Here is a 15,765-nt window from a genome sequence, read left to right as displayed (position 1 = left end):
AAAAGCTTCTGATTGGGTGCGTTGGACGAGTTGCACCTATTCAACTTATCAGCTGCACCATGTAGAGTTTCATAACTGAACTTACTTGTCATTTCAATTAGGACAACTCTCTGAGATAGATTTTACTGATAATAATGACAGTAAAATAAGCTTAGTCTTGGTGTACTTAGATATGCTTTATGCATGCAGCTGCTGCTTGACCTGAGTTAATATGCTGCTGCTGTTGGCACAAAAATATGATTCTGCATGAAGAGACAGAAGAGAAATGCCCCCAACAGCTATATTTAAAGATAGACAATACAAGCAAACAGAAATGCTTCCCTGTCGCCCTTTCCCCCTAGCAGAGCAGACCGTCAGAGGTGGGCTGCAGTGAGGTGGATTTCAGTCAGGTGTAGATTGCCATGTGTCACTAAATGTGTTCTCAATGGATTTATCTAGTGACCCAAAAAACTATGTTTATGAGTGACTCTCGATTTAGCTTAAGGAATTAAGTTGATGCAAGACTATGGAGAAGGCTTGGTCTTGTTGGCTGATCTGCTTAATGCCTGCTGCTGCTTGACATAGTCAATATACTGCTGCTGTGAAGCCAATGCAAGCAAAAACAAACAAAACAAAAAACTGAGTAAGCCTGCTCTGCGTGTCATCAAACCTGTGTAAAACGCAGCGTCAAGGTGTAAACTTTTGTTCTGTGTAAAGAAATGCAGCATCAGGGCAGCCTCAAACAGTTTAACCATTACATGAGTTATTTTCATATTTCAGGGCTGACCTTCATAATAAACATTTTATATTCATAATTGAAATATCTCATAAAATGTTAGCATTGTACTGCTGTGTAAATGCATTTATGCCTGCTCTGATCAGATTTATATTCAATAAAACCAAACGCCACATGCCCAGAGAATCCACAGTCACTTCCAGGACAGCGGTGACACGCGGCGCATGTGGCAGGGCATCCAGGCCATCACCAACTACAGGACAACATCAGTTGCCTGTGACAAAGATGCCTCCCTTCCAGATGCGCTGAATGACTTCTACGCTCAGTTTGAAGTGCAGAACGACGTGGTGGTGATGAAGACTACCCCTCCTCCCAACGACCAGGTGCTCTGTCTTACCACGGCGGATGTGAGGAAAACTCTACGTAGAGTCAACCCAAGTAAGGCTGCTGGACCAGACAACATTCCTGGCAGAGTGCTCAGAGGATGTGCAGACCAGCTAGCAGATGTTCTTACCGACATCTTCAACATCTCTCTGAGCAGCGCCGTCGTTCCAATGAGCTTCAAGGCCACCACCATCATCCCCATGCCAAAGATGTCTTCAGTGTCCTGCCTCAACAACTACCGTCCCGTCGCACTCACACCAGTCATCATGAAGTGCTTCGAGAGGCTCATCATGAGGCACACTAAGACCCAGCTGCCCCCCTCACTAGACCCACTGCAGTTTGCGTATCGTCCAAACCGTTCAACGGACGATGCCATCACCACAACCCTCCATCTGGCCCTCATCCACCTAGACAAAAACGACTCATACGTTCGAATGTTGTTCATAGATTTCAGCTCCGCATTCAACACGATAATTCCTCAGCACCTGATTGGAAAGCTGAACCTGCTGGGCCTGGACACTTCCCTCTGCAACTGGATCCTGGACTTCCTGACTGGGAGACCTCAGTCAGTCCGGATCGGGAACCGCATCTCCACCACCACCACACTGAGCACTGGGGCCCCCCAGGGCTGTGTGCTCAGTCCACTGCTGTTCACTCTGCTGACTCACAACTGTGCAGCAATGCACAGCTCGAACCACATCTTGAAGTTCGCAGATGACATGACCATGGTGGGTCTTATCAGCATGAACGACGAGTCAGCATACAGAGAGGAGGTGCAGCGGACTGGTGTAGAGACAACAACCTGTCCCTGAATGTTGACTAAACAAAAGAGATGGTTATTGACTTTAGAAGAGCACGGCTCCTCTGTGGAGATCATCAAGAGCACCAAATTCCTTGGTGTTCACCTGGCCCCTCAACACCATCTCTATCACCAAGAAAGCCCAGCAGCATCTCTTCCCTCCATCAAAGACATTTACAAAAAACACTCTATCCGCAAAGCAACCAGCATTGTGGATGACCCCACACACCCCTCACACAAACTCTTTACCCTCCTGCCATCTGGCAAGAGGTACCAAAGCATTCGGGCACTCACGGTCAGACTGTGTAACAGCTTCTTCGCCCAAGCCATCAGCCTCAATACTCAGAGACTGGTTTGACACACACACACATGTGTCCTGAGTTGCACTTTAATTACTGTCAATTTATAACTGTCTGCTACCTCAATAACTGCTATGTGCAGAGAACACTATCTCATAGTATGCTATGTTTACGTTTTTAGAAACTGTCATCTTTTTGCACTACTGTGTACTGATCGGCGCTGCACTGTCTCTCACTGTGCCTATTGTCCTGTTCATTGTTAGAAATTTGTTGTACTGTCCAGTATTTTTGCACGTTTGCACGTGCACTTTATATAGGTATATAGGTATATATAGGTATTTTATTTAGTTGTGTAGTCTCATGTGGTCCGGTGTTTGACCTATGTTGTTTTTATGTAGCACCATGGTCCTGGAGGAACGTTGTTTCGTTTCACTGTGTACTGTACTAACTGTATATGGTTGAAACGACAATAAAAACCACTTGACTTGATATGCAGATTTGGTGCCACCTGGGTGTAAAGATGGTATAAAACTATTTATCCTTATGCACTCCGAATGCTGGGTGATACTTAAGAGCTTGATGTCACACTCCTTAAAAGACAGAATCAAACAATCCACTATGAGCCAGTCTATAATACAAACAGCACTGTAATATTTGACTAGGTGAGATTATGCTACTGGGCTCAGGCATACAATCAACCTGGTGCAATCTATATTCATGCTGCAGTTACCAGTCAGGGGACTAAAGTGGTTGTCATATGAATTACTGCTTAGTCTTTTAAATGTCACAATTATTAATTTATGTATAAACATTAAAATAATTATGATATCTACTTCCTCCATACATAATACACAGTGCAATACATAATAGTTAGTCCACTTGAGCCTTCCATTCTGTCCGTCACTCATTTACACCACTTTGGGGTCTGGGAAGTGGAAGGCTAGCCTTTAGGTTTAAACCTTCTAGTTATGAACTCAGAGTTCCATGCTGCATTGCAATGTAAACAAACATGGCTGTGCTCATGACCGGCCATGTGTTGCGATCACAGCCTACCTATCGAAATCAATGCATGTAAACATCTGAAATCACATTATATATTTAATTATATATTTTTAAAACTGTCCTCCAGAGTATCTGCTGTGACTGTAATTTAAATTTAAATATTATGGCATGCATTAAAGATCTCATGCTGGGGATTAATATTACAGGAAAACTCACAAGTGAAGGGTAGATTGATGACCTTACCTGCTTGTCTGACTGTGAGGTATTGCTGCTGAATAAACTGCTGTCAGCCAGGATGTTGAAGCCAGATAGTACTCTGAGTGAAGTCTTTGAAGTCACGGGGATCCGATGGGAAAGCCAGGCGACAACGTGGCCAGCCGAAGAAGCTTCGTGTGGCGATTTTCAAGAGCTACAATTTCATTGCAATTTTGCTGCAACTACTGAAAAGTTATTTGGAGATGTGTCAAGGTTTACGTTATAGCTTACATTATACCGATTCTTGTATCAACAATCGTGCCATGCTCCAAATCAGATTTATTTCCCCATTTTAATGGTTGATGTGAACATTAGCTGAAGCTCCTGACCCGTATCTGCACAATTGGCTGATTAGATAATCACATGGATGATTGTTGATGCCAGATGGGCATGTTTGAGTATTTCTGTTACTGCTGATCTCCTGGGATTTTTGTGTACAAAAGTCTCTGGAATTTACTCAAACAGTGAATGGCAGTTCTGTGGATGGAAATGCCATGTTGATGAGAGAGGTCAACAGGGAATGGCCAGACTGGTTCGAACTGACAAAGTCAGACAACCACTCTGTACAAATGTGGTGATTAGAATAGCATCTCAGAATTCTATTCTTAGATGCGGGTTGGTGCTGGTACAAGGGGGACCTACACAATATTAGGCAGTTGGTTTAAATGTTGTGGCTGATTGGTGTATTATTAGGCTTTTCTTGAACTATTTGTAAGTAAGGCCAGCATTTGAAAAAATATAGGAAAAATAAGACCTGCCATTTATAGTGAAAATTGATATTGTTAAAACTCAAAATTTGAAGTGTCTTCATACATTTGTTGACATGCAAATTCCATTTGTGTTGCTTTAAAAGACTGACATTAGCTTAAGCCAATATTATTTGAGTGCTGGCTATAAAGGGGCATATAATTGATTTGACCCACTTAAGAAATACACCCCTTTATTGAACCAGTAGGTAATTTCATTCTTAAATGAACTGCATGTCCTGATATACTCTTTCACAAACAACATGAATTAATCTGTCATCATGAACAATCTGCTAACTGGCTGATCGAGAGGAGGAGCTGCATGTTGTTCATTCAGTTCGTCAATCTCGTCCAACAAGAAAAGGGGCTGGATTAATTATAAATAAAAGTGAGTGATGACCACACATTACAATGGCACACAGACGTTATTGAAACTCATGATTATTTCATAGGATAGTATTGCTGTTTTTTGTTTTGTTTTTTGGATAGCTTGAGATATAGTCATGCTAAAAAGTTCACAGTATGATAGATATGCTTTGTTGTAACTTGAGGGGAAACACTTATGATGCAGTGCTGAAGTCTCAAGTAGAATTGTAGACATGCAAATTTTAATTAAGCGTAATTAGATTTGTTCTGGTGGTGAATGCTTTTGGTTTAATGCAATTTATTAAAAGAGTTGGTGACATTTATAGGCACAAAGGCTTAATTTGCAGAAATGGTCAATGAACAAATCTGAATTAATCTTTTTATCTTTATTAGAAAAAAATCTAATAAAAGCCTATATTATTTTATTACCAATAAAGGAGTCTGTATTTTTATGAATAAACATGATATTACTATTATAAACATAATTCAACAAGATATAAACATGATCTACTGTTTTATGCATGGTATCTGTGGTATACTACAATTTTCCAGTTTGCTTTCTAAAACTTCCAGGGGAAGACTCTAGAAAAAGTTTTGTGAAAATGACACATTACATGATGACTTGCAGACAATATATTTAATTAATAAGATTAAATATGGTGTCTATCCTGACTAAGGTCTATTCCAATTCAAAATATGCTTATAGAACATTTAAGTTTATGCACGGTGTCTTGTTAGTCTCACACCCGCTCTGATCTTCAATTCACACAGACAACAACACCTCCTGAAACCCGCCGTTACTCAACCTGCACTTAAGATCTGTGAAGAGGAGGTGTGCCGGGTCTTCGGGAAACAAAAGACAAGAAAAGCACAGGGCCCAGACAGTCTTTCACCCACTTGTCTAAAATCATGTGCTGACCAGCTGGCCCCCATCTTTACACATATCTTCAACAGATCACTGGTTACAGACTTAATAACTACAGACCCGACACTCTAAATTCTGTGGTCATGAAGTAATTAAAGAGACTGTTGTTGGCCCACCTGAAGTACATCACTGGACCCTTTCTAGATCCCCTTCAATTTGCTTATAGAGCAAACAGTTCTGTGGATTATGCAGTCAGTATGGGTATATATCCTGTAATATCTAAAAAGACCAGCAACATATGCAAGGATCCTTTTTTGTGGACTTAATTTTGGCTTTCAACACCATCCTCCCAGCTCTCCTATGGAATAAATTAAACCAGCTCATGTAAGATAAATTCACTTCCAGCACATGTACGATCAGCACTGGTGCCCCCCAGGGATGTGTGCTCTCCCCACTACTCTTCTCCCTGTATACATATGACTGCACTGCCAAGGACCCCTCTGTCAAGCTCCTGAAGTTTGTAGATGACACTACTGTCAATGGCCTCATCCAAGATGACAATAAATCTGCATACAGAAGGGAGGTTGAATGGCTGGCTCACTGGTGCAGTCATAACAACCTGAAGCTCAACACGCTCAAAACAGTGGAGATGATTGAGGACTTTAGGAAGAACACCCCTACATTGAACCTGCTCACTATTCTAAACAGCACTGTGGCAGCAGTGGAGTCAATCAGGTTCCTGGGCACTACAATCTCACAGGACTTGAAGTGGGAGATCCACGTTGACTACATTGTGAAAATGGCCCAGCAGAGGTTATACTTCCTTGTCCTCTGCACTTCAGTAACTGTCTGTTTTGATTCAGCTATGAAATTGGACATCAGACGACTACAAAGGACAGTTTGGACTGTTAATCGGATTATTGGTTGCCCCTTGCCCTCCCTTGAAGCATTGTACACTTCCAGAGTGAGGAAAAGGGTTGGTAAATCACTCTGGATCCCACTCACCCAGCCCACTACCATTTTAAACTGTTGCCTTCTGGCTGACACTACAGAGCACTGAGCACCAGAACCGTCAGGCACAAGAACAGTTTTTTCTACAACATAAATATGTCTATAACATAAATGAGACATAGTCATACCTGAAATGTGAATTTTGAAGCTGCTGTGTGTTTTAAAAAAAAAGTATGTAATTCAGTATGGCTTCAAAATTCAGGTTTGAGGTATGATTGTGTGTAATTTATGTTGTAGAACAAAACATCCATGCGTTATCAAGTAGTTTACCACAGACCTTATTTTACTTATTTTTTTATAAGATTATAAATATTATTATTTTTATTATTAAAATCCATAAGAAAATCCGGAGGGAACCCATGGTGAATTATCTTCCGGATATTTGGACTACAAGATAAACAGCTTTATAGACTTTTTTGGGGGGAATAATAGTCTTTCTAAATTAAAATAAAACACTTTAAATCAAATTTAATAAAGTGCGCTTTTATGAAGGTTTCTGGAAAGCAGCTCCTTTCAATTACATGGTTCTCTCATGTACGTCTACGAATTTAATGATCACACCAGTTCAGTAAATCAAGATTCAAATGGATGTTTCCACTTCCAAATCCTCCTGTCACATCCTAAACCTCAGAGACCCATTATTTGTTTCCAGCATAAATCTTGTTAATGCAGCATCTGAAAAAAAATGAAGATTTGCTAGCACAATCCATGTGGAATACTTTTGTTCTTGCCAAATTTCTCATCAAATTTCCCATATTTCATCACTAGCTGTGGAAAACATTGAACAATTACTGTAGCAGTAAAGATGTTTACAGATCTCTTTAGGATTTCTGCATGGGTAATAAATGTGCACAGCTTTAGCACATTTACATTTGCATTCATCCTCTATAAAGACAATTACACTTTGAAAATTTCACCTTTACAAGTGGTTGCATGTGCCCTGTGTTGCATCAGAGCTTTTGCCATTATACAACCTCAGACTGATGAGTTAAACATGATTGCACACAGCGAAATCCAAAGCTGTAAGTCATTAATAAAACATGTAAGCTGTATGGCATCTTTTAGTAGCTGATCTGCATAGGGCATAGTGAGAAGGTTACAGCACATGTCATATTTATGTGCTCTGGTTAATGAAGGGAAATAGAGAGCAGCTAAAATATCTGCCTCTGCCTGCATGTTTTCCTGGGTTTCCTGCCGCTCCACTCACTGAAGCATGATATCGCACAGAATATCAGAACTTGAGTGCAATCATGGTGTCGCTAGGAGGGAAAATCCATTCCTGTGGTTGATGATCTGTGTTAAATACCAAAGAGCAGGAAGAGGAAGATCTTAATTTCCTTGACCACACTTACAGAGCATTTGTCTTTTCTACTGAAACAAAACTTTAATATTGATAATAAAAATAAAAAAACAATCCGATTATCGCAACCTCCATTTGAATGGTCCCAATATTGATTCTTTCGATCCAAAGTAAATCAATCACATTTTTCAAACAAATTTGTGCTATGCAATATAAATGTCCTTGATTAGCCTCTGGCTGGAACATTTTCTGATTTTACTCACCAGTGATTGAGTAGTATAGTGGCGAAGAAGTTCTGCACCAAGATTGTTTCATGCATGTAAAGAGTAAAAGTTAGACTTCTAACTTTGGAAATAGCCTTCCGAGAGCATTCCAAAGATGGCCGACAGTGGACTGACTTGCTGTGACGAGGACTCGGGCTGGTTGGGATCCATGTGCGGTTTAAGGGGAGGTGTCAACTCGGGACGAGCAGACGGAGTCCGCAGACACACACAGTGAGAGGAGGACGGGCAGGCTCGTAACAAGAACAGGCAGTGGGTCAGGGCAGGCAGCGAACGATCGTGGGCGGAGAACAGGCAGAGTAAACTAGGCAGGCGGCAAACTATCGAGGTCGGGAGAAACAGGCTAGACTGGTACACGAGATAAACAAGAAAACGGGTAGAACGCTCAGAAATGTGGCCGGGGCTAACAAGACTTCGCGAGGAGGGAATAGACAGCTTCAGCCTCTTATCAGGACCAATAACAAACACACAGCGAGCAGTGAGGGGCATCCCTAATTTGTCCTTCTCATCAGGGTCCAGCATTCCCAATAAGACAGATAACTCCCTCTTGTCATCTGCTATGATAGGGTATGGCAATAGACCGCATGCTTTGTCTTGGTTGAATGCCATAATGTCCTGACTCCATTTGTGGTGGTCCTCCACACTGTCAATGGACAGTGCGATCATCTTCACATCACGTTTCTTAAACTCGTCACTCAGCTTTGCAGCACGGGCTAATTCAGTCGTACATACTGGAGTGAAGTCACGTGGATGTGAGAACAAGATACCCCATGAATTTCCCAAGAATTCATGAAATTTGATCTTCCCGATCGTAGTCTCTGCTTCAAAGTCAGGGAACACGTCTCCCAACAGAATTCCTGGCATGTCTGCAGTCAATCTTGTTGCCACATGTAACCATGGAAGATAAACTTATGTAGCAGCCCGTGGTATGTGCCGGCTTAGGTTCGCCGGGCGCTGAGGGCAGAGTCAAGGGGGGTTTAGGGCATGGGGCTGCGGCAGGCGGAGGCTGGAGCACAGAGACCACTCCCTTTCTCCTCTTCCTCCGGGCTGATGCGACTCTCGTGGCTGGGATGCTGTTCCTGGTCAGCGTGGGTTCGCAAACCGGGGCAGGCGTGGGCTCTGGCTTGCAGACCGGGGTAGGTGTGACGGGGGGGCCCCGGACAGCTGAAGGGTCTCCACAGTGGGTGGAGGGGTAGGGTCAACAGAACGATCGACCCACCCATGGATCCAGCAGTCCAACTTGCGAACTACCATCTGCTCTGCTTAAAGCAAGAGGACCGCCCCATTGAAGACCACATCCACGATTTCCTGAACCTGGCGAGTGTCTCAGACTTCCCGGACTCAGCCTTGGTGGCCTTCTTTCGGGGCAATCTGAACGCGGCGCTGAGGGAGCGGTTGCCACAGGCAACGCACGGCTGGACGCTCTGCGACTTCCTGGAGGCGACCCTACTAGTTTGTGGCTCACAGCTCACCGTGGGCGTCGTGGAGGAGGACCCTACCCCTCCACCCACTGTGGAGACCCTTCAGCTGTCCGGGGCCCCCCCTGTCACACCTACCCCGGTCTGCAAACCAGAGCCCACGCCTGCCCCGGTTTGCGAGCCTGAACCCACACTGACCAGGAACAGCATCCCAGCCACGCCAGTCGCATCAGCCCGGAGGAAGAGGAGAAAGGGTGTGGTCTCTGTGCTCCAGCCTCCGCCTGCCGCAGCCCCATGCCCTAAACCCCCCTTGACTCTGCCCTCAGCGCCCGGCGAACCTAAGCCGGCACATACCACGGTAACCGTTACACTTGCTGGAAAGACTTTGCTTTCTGTTCTTTACACTCAGTTCAAAACATTTAATTATTATTACATAGAAAGTTTGTGGTAAAGAAGCCATGCAGCTCCACTCTCGTTAATATGCGCTCAACAAAAACATTTCTGTGGGATTCTTGCTGAACTGCTTTTAAAGAGACACTTGTTCTACATATAAGTAACCATCCCTTTTATATTATTGCATGAATAAGGCCTGTTACTAAAGTAATTATAAAAGATGGAGATTTCCATGAAATAATGAATATTATTTCATAAATGATTCCAATCATGGTGCAGATTCAATTGTCTTATCATAATTAACCAACAGTTGCTTTTAAAACTTTTTAATTGTGAACTAATGTTGAGTGCAGCTTTTGGGTCGCATCCTGATGGGAACAGCTCTGATAGAAGACAACAACTGCACTTAAACCCTTCAGATGACAAACAGCTCACCATCTCTGAGTTACCAAAACCCCACATTAAAAGAGGGAGAAACAAGTACAGTATGTGTGCAATGCAGGGTGGCTATCACACTGTATGACACAACTGTTCACACATGACAGGGTAACCGAACTTACTCTCAAAACTCATCTGCAATCCCTGAAAATGTATGGGAATCACTTAAAGGGATAGTTCACCAAAAAATGAAAATTCCCTCATCATTTACTCACCCCATGCCATCTAAGATGTATATGACTTTCTTTTTTTTGCTGAACACAATTGAAGATTTTTGGAAGAATATCTCAGAGAGGTCCATAAAATGAAAGTGAATGGTGATCAGGCTTTTGAAGCTCCAAAAAGGAGATAAAGTCGGCATAAAAGTAATCAACACAACGCAAGTGGTTTTATCAAAGTCTGTTTCTCAAAATTCTTTATTTTATCAATCTTATGTTTTTGTGGACTAGTTTAACATCATCATTCACTTCCAAAAAATTACTTGCATATATGTGTTTTATGTCCTCAAGTCTTCCGAGTTCACTCTTTCAAGGTATTAGACAGGACTGATTTTCACAAGAACGAGAATGTGTTCTTAATATGTCTTCTGAATTTATCTAGTTGGTTTTGGGTAAAAACTGACCAAAATATAGCTCCTTTATCATTGTACATCTTGCCAGTGCTGGCTCATGGCACAATCATGATTTTAAGCTTGATTACACTTCGGTAACTAGTGCTTGATTATGATCACCAAGGAAACTGCTGTCAAGATGTATAGTGAAAAAGGAGTTACATTTTGGTCTGTTCTTACCCAAAACCACCTGGATCACTTCAGAGGACATTAACTAAACCACTGATGGATTAAATTTATGCACACTTTATCTGCTTTTTGGAGCTTGAAAGGCCTGCTCACCAATCACTTGCATTGTATGGACCTACTGAGCTCAGGTATTCTTCTAAAAATCATAATTTGTGTTCAGCAGAAGAATGAAAGTCATGCACCTCTAGGATGGCATGAGCGTGAGTAAATAATACAATTATTTTCATTTTTGTGTGAAATATCCCTTTAAGTTATATAATGTGGTTTTCACCCTTGTTCATTACCATTTGAACACTGAACCACAAAAACATATTTACCATTCCAAAACAGGAATGATAGCTGTCTGCTGTTGTGCAAACTAGTCATAGAGCTAAACACAGAGGCAGCAAATTCTTATATAAGACTAACATGTCAGCAGAGTGTAAAATCCAAAGGTATTTGCTGTTCACTACATGCAGATAGCATGCATTTCGACTCTTCCTGAGTTAGGCTATGCAGTGTGAAGTGCTGTGGCAGGATCTCGGGAAATCAGCATGATGTCTTCTCGGTTCACAGGGTTGTTTTACCTCCTCTAGAGTCATCTGCTGTTCATTCCATCTCTTCCTCCTGGAAAGAGAATCCTCCACACAGCTACCTGTCTCACTCGAGCATGCTCTTACACTTAGTCTTTCTTAAGAGTTAAATCCCAGCCTACAAAAGGAAACATTTTGCTGTTACTGGCTGTTGTAGTTTCGTGTAGTCTTTTTTGTAAGCCCAAATAGCCCTTGCAATTTCTGATGTTGAAAAGCATGATTAGGCTTGTGTTAATTTTTATTGATGAAAAATGTTTTGGTTACATTTCAGTTCATGTGTTTGATGTTGTAGATTTAAACCAGGGGTTTTCAAACTGGGGAGTGGTGACCCCCCGGGTGCCACAAGTGGACACAAAAAGGTTCCATAAAATGTTGAGAGAGAGAGAGAGTAATATCTTTACTTAGCTAGCGTGTTAACTGTTATACTTTTTTTTTTTATGCAGTAATTTTTTTTCATTCTGCTAACTAAAAACTAACGTCATCTAAAAACTGGTTGGGAATCATGAGTTTATTCTTAATTATTTTATTGTCAACCATTACTAGGCGCTACAAACAAGTTTACCAACATTACTTCTCTTTGGCTCTCAACGAAGGCGGTCGCATTTTCTCACCCTCTCCCTACCCTTATCTTCCCTGCTTTGCTCCTCTCGTCATATCTAGTCTACTGTCTTGTACTTGAGAGACTCTCTCAGCACTGCTCTTCGAACTAAGACATCATGGATTTGATCAACTGGTCTCTCAACGCAATTGACACCATCTTCTCGACGAGAAGCTTGTGTTCGGGGGGAACCTGTCTGCCCTGACAGAACATTCGCAGCTGGCTACACGATGGACGCGTGGGAGAGGTGGCGGGTTGTGTGTCTGGCGGCTCTTTCCGTGGAGGACGTTGAAGATATCTACCTATTCGGGACCATGATAACAGGTCTTCTGCTGATTGGATTAGGCATTTCCCTGGTTTATCGAGGAGTTAAGAAGACGGTGACAGCTGTCCAAAGCCCCACAAGGCTGCCCGTCATGATTGTAACAGTGGGCAGAGCTGTCTGCACTCAGACTGGGTCTATGAACCAAAATACGGATAACATCATGGAGAAGCTCACAGCTTTGCAAAGGCAAATGGATTGTTTCAGAGACCAAAATGGACCAGGAGAATAGCCGTGTAAATTAGAATGCGGCTACTCTCCTTAAGACCAAACAATCCCAATCTTATCTGTTTCGGGCGCCCTCAACCAGCACTGGCCTTGGCCAAGGCCGCTGTTGGAACAACAACTCCCCCGGAAGAGCACTGCAGTAAGCCACTCTCGCGTTCCTTCCCCGACTCCCCAGACACCTGGTGATTGTTGACTATGTCTGGGACCTGATCAAGGTTGTCTCCATGGCAACTTGCTGTGTATCGCTATGACAACCCCTGCGGACTGAGGCACCTAGATTAGATGCTGGCATAGCGACTCTCCAGGCCTACACACACATGAACTCTTACACATATATACAGATATGCAATCATCCGCCCAATACCCTATCCCTCGCCTTCGCCGCTTTGTACCCCCAGTCTGACAGGCGGGTCTGTGACCAGCGCCGAACATGGCTGCAGGTCCGGATGGCTGCTTGCCTGTGCTGGGCCACCTCCACCCCCAATCCCTCCCCTGTTGCAAGTCTTGTTCATGTTGTAGAGTGTACTGATTATGTGCTAATGTTGCTGAGGTGTTTTTTTCCTGTTCCCACACTGTACTTCTTAAGCAGCATATTCTGGGTGCTGCCTTTTTTTCTCCTCTCCTCTCCTCATGTCATGCTGTATTTCTTTCTAAATTCCCTGTCTTCCTGTCCTGTATACCCCCTTGTCATATGTATGTTTGTATGGACAGGTCGATGGCCAATTTCACTGGTTTACTATGTGACAGTAAAGGACTACTACTACTACTACTACTACTACTACTTTAATAGTGGGTAGAAAAAGAAATGATGTTAATTAAATTCAAAAATATTTGTCAGCTAATATTTTAATTGAATTTGTTGTGGCTTTAATACAATGACAATATAAAAGTAAATAATTTAATTTTGCAATAATTTGCAAGAAATATTGCAATAATTTGGTTAGTACTTGCAATATTTTAGGTGTTCTTTATACATGAATATAGCTGTTTTTGATTGGGTCTCCAGATAACGTTGCAACTTAAGGTTTTACAACTGTCTTAACTAATGTTGCTTTTTATAGTTTTCTACGTATAGTTTTTGTCAGTTTCTATGAAGAACATATGTCATAGAATTCAAAATCCTCAGGCTCTGGAGACATTAAAAGACACTTATGTGCTCAAGCTGAAGCCCCTGAGCAGCAGGCCTCGGACCAGGGACTCAATTTGGAAGGTGCGTTGAAAGAGATTCAGCATCAACTGTCGAATATGTTGGTAATGCTGACAAAGGTCATTCAAAATCCTCAGGCTCTGGAGACATTAAAAGACACTTACGTGCTCAAGCTGAAGCCCCTGAGCAGCAGGCCTCGGACCAGGGACTCAATTTGGAAGGTGCGTTGAAAGAGATTCAGCATCAACTGCTAACTAAAAACTAACGTCATCTAAAAACTGGTTGGGAATCATGAGTTTATTCTTAATTATTTTATTGTCAACCATTACTAGGCGCTACAAACAAGTTTACCAACATTACTTCTCTTTGGCTCTCAACGAAGGCGGTCGCATTTTCTCACCCTCTCCCTACCCTTATCTTCCCTGCTTTGCTCCTCTCGTCATATCTAGTCTACTGTCTTGTACTTGAGAGACTCTCTCAGCACTGCTCTTCGAACTAAGACATCATGGATTTGATCAACTGGTCTCTCAACGCAATTGACACCATCTTGGAAGCTTGGGTTCGGGGGGAACCTGTCTGCCCTGACAGAACGTTCGCAGCTGGCTACACGATGGACGCGTGGGAGAGGTGGCGGGTCGTGTGTCTGGCGGCTCTTTCCGTGGAGGACGTTGAAGATATCTACCTATTCGGGACCATGATAACAGGTCTTCTGCTGATTGGATTAGGCATTTCCCTGGTTTATCTAGGAGTTAAGAAGACGGTGACAGCTGTCCAAAGCCCCACAAGGCTGCCCGTCATGATTGTAACAGTGGGCAGAGCTGTCTGCACTCAGACTGGGTCTATGAACCAAAATCACGGATAACATCATGGAGAAGCTCACAGCTTTGCAAAGGCAAATGGATTGTTTCAGAGACCAAAATGGACCAGGAGAATAGCCGTGTAAATTAGAATGCGGCTACTCTCCTTAAGACCAAACAATCCCAATCTTATCTGTTTCGAGCCCTCAACCAGCACTGGCCTTGGCCAAGGCCGCTGTTGGAACAACAACTCCCCGGAAGAGCACTGCAGTAAGCCACTCTCGCGTTCCTTCCCGACTCCCCAGACACCTGGTGATTGTTGACTATGTCTGGGACCTGATCAAGGTTGTCTCCATGGCAACTTGCTGTGTATCGCTATGACAACCCTGCGGACTGAGGCACCTAGATTAGATGCTGGCATAGCGACTCTCCAGGCCTACACACACATGAACTCTTACACATATATACAGATATGCAATCATCCGCCCAATACCCTATCCCTCAGCCTGCGCTTTGTACCCCCAGTCTGACAGGCGGGTCTGTGACCAGCGCCGAACATGGCTGCAGGTCCGGATGGCTGCTTGCCTGTGCTGGGCCACCTCCACCCCCCAATCCCCTCCCCTGTTGCAAGTCTTGTTCATGTTGTAGAGTGTACTGATTATGTGCTAATGTTGCTGAGGTGTTTTTTTCCTGTTCCCACACTGTACTTCTTAAGCAGCATATTCTGGGTGCTGCCTTTTTTTCTCCTCTCCTCTCCTCATGTCATGCTGTATTTCTTTCTAAATTCCCTGTCTTCCTGTCCTGTATACCCCCTTGTCATATGTATGTTTGTATGGACAGGTCGATGGCCAATTTCACTGGTTTACTATGTGACAGTAAAGGACTACTACTACTACTACTACTACTACTACTACTTTAATAGTGGGTAGAAAAAAGAAATGATGTTAATTAAATTCAAAAATATTTGTCAGCTAATATTTTAATTGAATTTGTTGTGGCTTTAATACAATGACAATATAAAAGTAAATAA

The 15,765-nt window shown here is 42.9% G+C and overlaps 1 protein-coding gene across 1 annotated transcript in view; it reads right to left on the bottom strand.

Annotated features, from left to right (window-relative positions):
* Nucleotides 1-8,937, bottom strand: part of LOC127621709 (peroxiredoxin-6-like) — a 31,476-nt gene extending 22,539 nt beyond the window's left edge. Inside the window, exons 1-2 of the mRNA XM_052095429.1 lie at nt 8,141-8,937; nt 8,006-8,037 (exon numbers count right to left, since the gene is read on the bottom strand). Of these exons, the coding sequence (XP_051951389.1) occupies nt 8,006-8,037; nt 8,141-8,887 (779 nt within the window). The 5' untranslated portion in view covers nt 8,888-8,937. The remainder of the gene's footprint in view (nt 1-8,005; nt 8,038-8,140) is intronic.
* Nucleotides 8,938-15,765: the final 6,828 nt, after the last annotated feature.

The sequence above is a fragment of the Xyrauchen texanus genome, chromosome 28 (assembly GCF_025860055.1).
Source record: "Xyrauchen texanus isolate HMW12.3.18 chromosome 28, RBS_HiC_50CHRs, whole genome shotgun sequence".
Classification (NCBI taxonomy): Eukaryota; Metazoa; Chordata; class Actinopteri; order Cypriniformes; family Catostomidae; genus Xyrauchen; species Xyrauchen texanus.
The sequence above is the reverse complement of the archived record's forward strand: the minus strand, read 5'-3'. Positions and strand labels throughout refer to the sequence as shown.